At 36.0% G+C, this 9,668-nt stretch overlaps 1 protein-coding gene and 1 long non-coding RNA gene across 2 annotated transcripts; both read left to right on the top strand.

Moving 5' to 3' along the window:
- Positions 1 to 795: 795 nt before the first annotated feature.
- LOC147762896 (uncharacterized) lies at positions 796 to 2,886 on the top strand. Its single transcript, XR_015333330.1, has 2 exons — positions 796 to 1,184; positions 1,958 to 2,886. It is a non-coding gene; the product is annotated as an uncharacterized LOC147762896 (long non-coding RNA).
- Positions 2,887 to 6,219: 3,333 nt separating this feature from the next.
- On the top strand, positions 6,220 to 9,296 carry LOC106156524 (lactadherin). Its single transcript, XM_013531802.2, has 5 exons — positions 6,220 to 6,388; positions 6,696 to 6,967; positions 7,333 to 7,354; positions 7,627 to 7,985; positions 8,347 to 9,296. Exons 1-5 carry the CDS (start codon positions 6,349 to 6,351, stop codon positions 8,512 to 8,514), a joined length of 861 nt encoding a protein of 286 aa, XP_013387256.2. The 5' UTR covers positions 6,220 to 6,348; the 3' UTR covers positions 8,515 to 9,296.
- Positions 9,297 to 9,668: the final 372 nt, after the last annotated feature.

Raw genomic sequence — 9,668 nt, 5'->3', positions numbered from 1 at the left:
CGGACTTCCATTCCTAGGGGTACCATTCCTGTCACACCAGGTCGCACTGAATAATTGAGCTGTTGACGCGTTCTTGTAGCGATGACTGTGATTCTATAAAATGGTTTTACACCCCTCCCATGAATTAATAATAAAATGTATAAAACGATAGATCTACTGTCGTTTCGTAAAATGTTATAATCTCATTCGTCCTGACGTTTGGTATTCAACCAACACGACATACTGATGAGGTGATTTATTGCCATGTGAACTGTTGCAAAATTACGTACTTTAAAATTCAGATGAGAGAAAAAAGATGAAAAAAATCGAATCCTCCTAAATTTTGAAATTCGTGCCTTGCTAGTAAGGGGATTTTTCGTATTCAGTGCCGGCTTTAGTAACAAAAGTTTAAAAAATAACAACCTTTTGGAAAATATTCGCGCGTTGTTAACAGTAACAAAAATTAGACCGTGCCAAAGGGGTCTTACGAGGTGCACGTTTGACTGTGCCCTGTCACTATATCGTCTAGCTAATCATGGGTGTAACTGAATTGAAAATTTTATTAATGGGTAAAATATTACAAAAACATCAAACCACTAAAAATAATGGCCCGCGCCAAAATTTTCAATTTTCAAAACCCTGCGACACCGGGAAAATGTGAGATGGTGGGTAACTAAGGTTTAAGTTTAGTCCGTCTACGTTTTTAGTGTAAGAACATATAATTCTTGTAATTATTTTTTAATGATTTAAGTTGCTAGACTGCTGTTAGTAAAGTTCCACTTGGTCTTGGACAAACAATTCTTCCGCTCGCTTACTTTTAATATTTTTTAATGTTAAATGGACCTTTATATTGATTATGGATATTTTAAGTTATACCTTTCACGAATGTAAAGGTCATATGCATCACTCTAGAACTCGGCAAAAAGTCTGTTTTCATCAATTTATCTGTCAGATCATACATAAATATATTCGCCAATATATTGTAACATGGATCTCAGCAGCAACTCTTCTAGCCTCATGTGGCATACCTATAGTTATTTACATAACAATAAGTCACGTGGCGCTGGAGTCAGTGTCTAGTGACGTCACCTAGTACGGTGTGAGCTGTTTTCAGAATAGTCACATGACTATAGTCATATAAAGACAGCATGAATTAGGTAAAGTCACAAGGCCGAACTTTCACTGGACTGAAACAAAGCTTTCTTGTAAGTAGCATTTCTTTTTCAATCTTTTGTTAAAGACGTTAAGAATGAGAGAAATTTACGTGTAAAGTACACAACTCCATGATTCAGTATGCTTGCCTAGGGTATGGTATGCTAAAATGGCAGCTTTGTTGAGTATATTTTTATTGTCTTCTGTCGGTAATGATCATGGTGTTATTGGGGGCATTTTTCACTGTAGTTTCAGTTTTTGAGAGTTCAAAGTATCATGTACTGTCCTAACTTGTTCCCATGTTCTAAAATGACAGATGATACATATAGCTGGATGGTTCTTAAGATTTACGTACGATAAGTTGTACGGTGACCATTTTAAAAATTCTTGAAAGCACGCTGCCATAGCATAGACATTTTTTCAACATTTGTTCATTGTACTTGTATGAAACTTTGGGTGTCTGTACTGTTTACTAGTTTGTACTAAAATCTACTGAATCTTTTTACATTTTTCAATTTTGCAACTAAAAACAGATGAATAAGGGTGAGGGTTTTTACTTTTACGTTTCTTCCTGTAACTCTTCCTGGCCAACGTTTTAAAGTGTAAGACGCAATTATTGAAATTTGTTCAGATATATATAGCTCTCGTATGTTTGTTTTTACCCTAACTTAATTTTTTTTGTATATATTTGATGTTCAGCCAACGCTATTTTTTTCAATATGACCAGTCTTTTTCATTTTAAGTTTCTTCGGTCTTACTTAAGGCATGTATTTGATCACCATGGAATATTGGATTTCACTGATAACATTATATTTTCATATTTCAGAGCTGCGATCGCATTTGCTGACTGCAGAATGCACACGTGAGTGATAGATCCATGCCAAGCCTTCAACCCGTATTAAGGAACTGGACGCACTCATGCACACGCGCACGTTCACATACCAGTATAATCATGGGAATAGGCGCGTGATTTAAAAATAAAAACATTTAAGGATTTTATGTTGATCTTCTCAAAGTTGAAGATGGTCTTTTGATGTCATAAGAAATGTACCTTTAACATCAAGCCTAATTTATTTTCAGAATGTACCGTACAACGGGCTCGGATAATTATGATTCCATTCGAAATTCGTTCGGCTACCTTTTATTGTCTTTACAATTTATCAAAACTTGAGGGTAAAGATGTATTATTTCACCGTATTGTTGATCGAGTCTTTAGTAAGATAATTCATTTAAGTCGATCAGCTGCCACGTGATATTTTATCATAATTGAAATTGTAAAATTGTATTTATTAATTCTAAATGTTTATAATGTATGATATCATTATAAATTTATAATTGACGAACCGTCTCACCCGAATAAATGCAATTTTTAGTTTTCAGTTTGAACTAGGGATACGGAGACGGAAATAAAAATGGTGTTTAGGTTCATATAATTTTTAAAATATAATCCAATCCAAATTGTATTCTTTGAACTAATTCAAAACATATTTTAATTTTTTCTTGTAAACTTTGCAAATTGTAAAATGATAGTTTCGCCCCAATTTGGGCTGTGCATTAAGACCACTGTTCATATGATCCATTGCCTTGTTACTTGAATTGTTGAATTGCCAATTGTTATTAGATAGATAAAGTATAACATTACAGATTTGCCTAGGCCTATTTCATTAACCGTGCTAAAATATTCTGTGCGGAAATAATATTTTAGCAAATGAAAACAGTAAATAAAAATCTGCCAAGGCTGGTTTTTCTTTCAAATTTCTCTTAAAACAAACTTTGATATGAATTTTGCTTAAAATAGTCTCCTCCATTCGTTTTCATATTCGTTTGCATGCTCTATGGGTGTTAGAATATATTCTGTGAAATAGCGTTTGAATTCTAAAAGCAAAACTATGAAAAGGAAATTAAAACATTTGCAAAAAGAAAAAAGTGAGCATTTTACTGCCCGAATAGTGGCGTTAACACTGAACAATTTAAAATTCTGCTTATCATGCATAATATTGACATTTAGGCGGGGCGAGTCCATTTCATTTTGAGGGGTGACAGGTGGGGCGAGTCCATTTCATTTTGAGGGGTGACAGGTGGGGCGAGTTCATTTCGTTTTTGAGGGGTGACGGGTGGGGCGAGTCCCTTTCATTTTTGAGGGGTGACAGGTGGGGCAAGTCCATTTCATTTTGAGGGGTGACAGGTGGGGCGAGTCCATTTCGTTTTTGAGGGGTGACAGGTGGGGCAAGTCCATTTCATTTTGAGGGGTGACAGGTGGGGCGAGTCCATTTCATTTTTGAGGGGTGACAGGTGGGGCGAGTCCATTTCATTTTTGAGGGGTGACAGGTGGGGCGAGTCCATTTCATTTTGAGGGGTGACAGGTGGGGCGAGTTCATTTCATTTTGAGGGGTGACAGGTGGGGCGAGTCCATTTCATTTTGAGGGGTGACAGGTGGGGCGAGTTCATTTCGTTTTTGAGGGGTGACGGGTGGGGCGAGTCCATTTCATTTTTGAGGGGTGAGGGGTGGGGCGAGTCCATTTCATTTTTGAGGGGTGAGGGGTGGGGCGAGTCCATTTCATTTTGAGGGGTGACAGGTGGGGTGAGTCCATTTCGTTTTTTAGGGGTGACAGGTGGGTCGAATTCTTGGTGTTTAATTTTTTTATTAAATATTAATCATAAAACCGAACATTTCAAGTTTGACAAGGAGTCATAAAAGGAAAATTTAACAAGGTACGATTGCAAATACAGTTTTACTTTTAATTAAAATACTTGTAGGTATCTGGTAAGTATTTTGTATATATTCTTTTTGTAGGCTAAAAATTGTTGTCCACATGGGATTTATTTCACAACAAGTATTTTTTGGGGAAATTAACAAAATAATGAAAAAGATTTCAAAATAAATAAAAAAACAGCAATATTGATATATCACATTTTACAGAAATTTTTGAGAGTGCTCGATTAATTTTATATGACTAACAGATTAATCCTTCCCCTTATCATTATCTTTATAATGACTTCATATCAAATGAAAAACCACAGAGAAATGTGTTTATTCAAGTTTAAGAGAATGATGTGAATCAGACGAAAAACTGGGTTTCTTGCAGGTTTGCTTGGTGCAGTATATCGGAAAATGTGGTCCTTCTGAAATGCAAAAAATTGTTTTGATAAAACTTATGAATAGAATGATTGACAGGATAATATACAACTTGCATATACAAGATATAAAAAATAAACTTATATAATTGAAATCTCTTACATCTTTGTGGACATTCTGAAAGTCCTTGAAAAAAGCTTGGGTTGAGCTTGCTTCAAATTAAGGGTATGAAATTAATGCATAATGTACGATGGCTTTAAAGCTATTGCACCAACAACTGAAAATGATTAATGCTATGCATTACGTGTTTGGGAAATAACATTACAGATTTTGTGTTCAGGGAATAAATTGTTGCAGATCACTTTTGTCGAATTCCTTTCACAGCACAGCACATTGATTTAAATAACTTTAAAAAAAACTAATTTGCAATTTTCATTTATATACAATAGCAAATTAAGAGCACAAGAAGGAACAAAATTTGCCGGTTCTTTCAGACTGTCTATGTTATGGACAACATGAGGTAAATAACAACTTGCATTAAATATTGTGCATTGAGATATGTGTGCGCTCGCGTATGTATGAACGGTGTGTGTGTGTGTGTGTGTGTGTGTGAGTGTGTGTGAGCGCGCGAGTTTGTGTTGAAACATATAAAGAGTACTTATCTGAAAGGGTTTGTCCATCAACAGCAGAAAATGTCTTGCGCCTTCTGCCATTCATCTAAAACAAACATAGAAGTATTGAATAAATGCAAACTCAATACGTCTTTACACATGGGGCACACTTATCTTTGCAGAAGGACCTCGTAACGATCACTATAATCTTTATTCGCTATACTAATTGCGATCATAAAACATTATTTCAAACACACATGATTTCTCTTTCAGACAAATGTTTATGCAGAGTTTTTTCACAGTGCTAAAGATTTCAAACAAATTTAGGTTTTACTCAACGCTCAGCTACGTGCACCCTATCTTTTCTGTCAAAGCATAGTGACATTTATTTTAAACCAACGTGCTCTGACACATAAGATAATAAAGACGTGTTATAAACACTTGACTTAACTTTGTCAACACTTACGCGTTTTAGTTTTTAATGACAAAGAAATAACACTTACAAGATATATTTTCTTCTATGCCTAGTAAAAGCTTCAACTGTCGACTGTACCGCACATATCCTGCGTCTTCACTATGCTGTGCTCAACTGTCAAGTGACTATTATGGAAGGCAGCTCGCACTGCGATGAGAGACCTATTGTTATGTAAATAACAACAGGTACATGTACCAGTAGGGTCCATTTTAGGCTAGGGTTTGTTGCTGAAACCATACACACGAGAAAGTCAAATGTACATAATATGATAACTTATTACATAAAATAATTATATCCCTTTTGACTGTTTCAATTGACGCATTCAATCCTTATTAATCTATATATATTTCACATTATCGAATGCTCTTCAACCCAACCCCCCCCCCCCCCCCACTGTGCCATGGCTTAGGTTTTTCTTTAAAAAAACAGTTCAATCTGCAACGCCTTGTCTAATTCTAAACAGATCATATTATAAATCTAAGTTATCATTATTATCATATTGGATCAAAACCACCTTACGTTTCAGAGAACACTTAAAACTTGCCTCTCTACTTTCGTCATACCTCTGCCGCTTCCAGCATCTGAAGGCGTGTTAATATGTTATTCTGATTGTATTCAGCGAGACTCCCCGAAGAGTTGGATCGATCCACGTAGACCGGTAGTTTCATCGGGAACGAGCCCTAACATAGCACCAGCCCCACACAATAATAATAATAGAAAGAAAAAAATGCTACCCATTGGGCTGGGGCATTTCTTTAATTGAGTGCTTGCTATTGAGATAATAGTTTGGCATTACAGTCATGAGCTTCATTTTACGTTAGATCAATATTTTATTTTGTTGCCATTGATTTCTACATCATTTACTTCACATATCTGTCATGTGCACATAAATGTTATTAGTATTAGTATTCTCAAATTACCAGTTCTTTATTCTGATAGGAAATGTTGATGCAACTTAACATTACTTAGCAGACCTAAATCGCTTTTTAAACCCACTTAACGACAAGGTACTCGAGCGTTGGTTTCAAAAAGCCGCATTTGGTGTGGTTAAAACGATGTTTCAAACAAGCCTGGCAATTTTAATATTATCTATAAGTAAGTATTCGTACATTTCATCTTCTAAACAGCTATCAATTTTCTTTTTAAGGGAAGGAATGAACTAGTAAGAATGCCAGTCGTTAGTTTATTTTATTTGTACAAGATAAGGCCAGATTAAAGAAAAATTTAGAGGGCTGAAAAGCAATTGTTTTTATAAAACATGTTTCATCAAAATAGAAATTATATGGTTGTAATGATTTCAAATGATGGCGACTCAAAAATTAATTTTTCAATTTGAATTTATTCGATGATTTCAAATAGTAATATTTATTGATAAACTTTAAATAATTCTCTATGCAATCAGCAATCGCTCCGCATGGCGTCGGGAGCAGCGATCTCGTTCAGTTCAAGCGTGTCTCGCAGTGTAGAATCACGCAGGACAACTCTTCCGTTGTTGACAACGTCGGCTCATCCAACCAGTGTCCGATGCTGTGCTTGCGCACACCAGGTTGTGCAGGATACAGCGTTCACAACGACATGTCTGGCTCTATCCTTTGTGTGGCCACGATTACCTCGTATACCGAGGCAATGACGAGACGTCAGCTGGCAGCTGGGACTTCCTGGAACTTGTGGGTGGTGAGTGCTCTTTGTATTCTTTTGTTTACTTTTCATCTTGAGCTCAATATCACACCTTGAAATTATTTCGAAGTGCTATTAATTTTCAAGGTAATGTGCATACATTTGTTTGAAGGTAATTGTTTTTTTTTTCTAACTCTCTACTCGAGGTAATATCATCAAACAGTATTTAAAACAGCTAGTTTTGAAAAAATTGGTAATCTATCATCCGACATACGACGCTTCATTAAAACCATCAATCTTCTATTATATCATAGTAGGTAACCAGTAAAATGTTTATTATAATTGTAGGTGACTTTGAGAGGTATTAGCCTAAATACACTTCTTCGATGTAAATTATTTTTCTTGATTTGTCCTTTTTTCAGTCACAGAAAAATAGCGTCAGCGGTAAGTACATGTGTTTTTCTCCTTGGAAAAAGTGGAACTACCACCCGCGTCATGATTTCATAGAATTTCTTAATATTTCGGAACACAAGATGATCTTTGAAACAGATATTTATCGTCATCATTCATTTATCATTATCTCAAAACGTATGTCAGAATGTAAGGATGATATAGAAACAATATTTTATTACGGGTATTGAACAGTAACGTCATACAAAATTACAAGCGGGTTGTCCTTACTTGGAAAAATGCAATAAATATGGTAAACACTACAGTTCCAGATATCCAGCAATGTCAAAATCTACTTGTGAGCGGAAACAACCCAATCCCAGACTCGCATATCACTGCCAGTAGTTCCTTCGCCATGTTCGGTTTCACGCCCCAACATTCCCGCCTCACTAACGATGCGTCTTCTGGAACCCTTGGTGGATGGGCCGTGGATGGTGGAAGTATTAACACCAATCAATGGCTTCAGTTCGATCTGGGTTCAAAGCATGTGATCACAGCTGTTGTTACCAAAGGAAGAGCTTTGGACGGCCACAACCACTACCAGTGGGTGACCTCTTATAAACTGCACTTCAGCAGCGATGCGGTGACATGGACAACCTACCAAACTGAATGTGGCAGTGACGTGGTAATGTTATTATTATTATTATTATTGAATGAGCGAATAAAAAGCCAATTGTCCTGTATCTTGGTGTTTCAAATCATATTCATAGTGTGGCAGCGGCCCTTTTCGTAAAGATAAAGAATCCTTTTGTCCGACTAACGACTGCCTTAATTTATCACCTGCTGTATCAATGTCAGTGTTTGCCTTATTGATAACCAATAGCGTTTACTGTATATTACCGACAAAGATAAAAAGCTTGACTGTAAATGAGCATAAATAAATAGCTTAACTGTCATAAAACGCTAGGCTACCTATAACAGGTTATAGCCGCTGGCTAGGTGATTAGTTTCGACTTTCTCACGCAATGGTAATTTTTTCGTTCCAGGTGTTTCAGGGCAACACAGATACCAATACTCTGAAACAGAATACGTTGCAGGGTCTGAACAAGATGATGCCCGTCATATTCGCACGGTACGTCCGCATTAACCCACAGACATTTCATAACTACCCTACAATGAGAGGCGATGTTTTGGGTTGTGTTTTAGGGACGTAGGCCAACGTTCTGAAAGACATTTGTTTAGTGAAAAGGCCCTGTTAAACTGGACTTTCGACCGCTTGGGAATGAAATTTTGGTCTATTCCAGAATTGGCGACAAAAGAAAAAGCTGCAATATTTCAAGCGCATGAACACTTATGTGTCAATTTGATGTTGTCTATCAAATATTGTCAAACCATCAACTTCGAATTGAGCGAGAAAAATTATTGTTCTCCAAGCCATGCAACAAGAGCTTAAGTTTATGCATTGGCTGTGTGGAAGGCGACTCTCTTACGTAATATTAGCTTAACTATTTAGTTGTCAATCTCTCAAGTGTACCAGTATAGACTGTATCGTTTAAGTATACCGTTTGATGTTAAAAGGGATCTATTGCTCTACAACATGCATGTAGCTGTTGTCAAGTTTCATCCACTCACTATTCAAAAAGGAAAACCGTAATTATTGCAGAAAAAACTTATCGTAAGGTGCAACGATTTTTTTATTCAGAATAATTGTGAATGTGAATAAAAATGTGATATGGCTTTTAAAATATTATCTTTTCAGGAAACAATATATACAGATGTAAATACTCTCTTTATCCCACACTGCCTTTAAAATATCTGTGAAATTTCTATTTTTAATTTCTAGTATTCCACTGTATGTTCAGTAGTCTATAAATTCATTTTAGTATACTGTAAATAACCATTTTTATGCGCCTTTCTATATCTTGCTGCAATTGTGTTATAGATTTTAACATTTTTATGCAATTTTAGAATAAATATTAATTTTATATAAATAAAGATTTTTATGACCAAACTGCTGTACATGTATAACATTCTTGACATTAAAGGTGCACGATAATACTGTGTGATATGAATGAATATAAGTTTACATATATCTCACGAATATTTTGATATTAAAATAAAAATTTTCACCTTTCATCCGTTGGAGCAGACGCACTCTTCCGTCGGGAAGCCCTCTCATCTGTTGCATTGCGGCTTCCTGCAAACTCTGAGAAGCAGCTGTTTTGATGATTGTGGTAGGTGTGACAGGCGGTTGAGACAGAGGAATGTGCTGTTCGAGAGAGAGACTGAGACAGAGAAATGTACCTTGACTGTTCTGATCTATGAAGTTGTCATCGAACAGAACTAAAGCCTTTCCTTTTTAATTTTT

Source organism: Lingula anatina, chromosome 3 (assembly GCF_051362555.1).
Source record: "Lingula anatina isolate TDL-2025a chromosome 3, LinAna3.0, whole genome shotgun sequence".
Taxonomy (NCBI): Eukaryota; Metazoa; Brachiopoda; class Lingulata; order Lingulida; family Lingulidae; genus Lingula; species Lingula anatina.
This window is presented reverse-complemented; position numbering and strand designations above follow the sequence as displayed.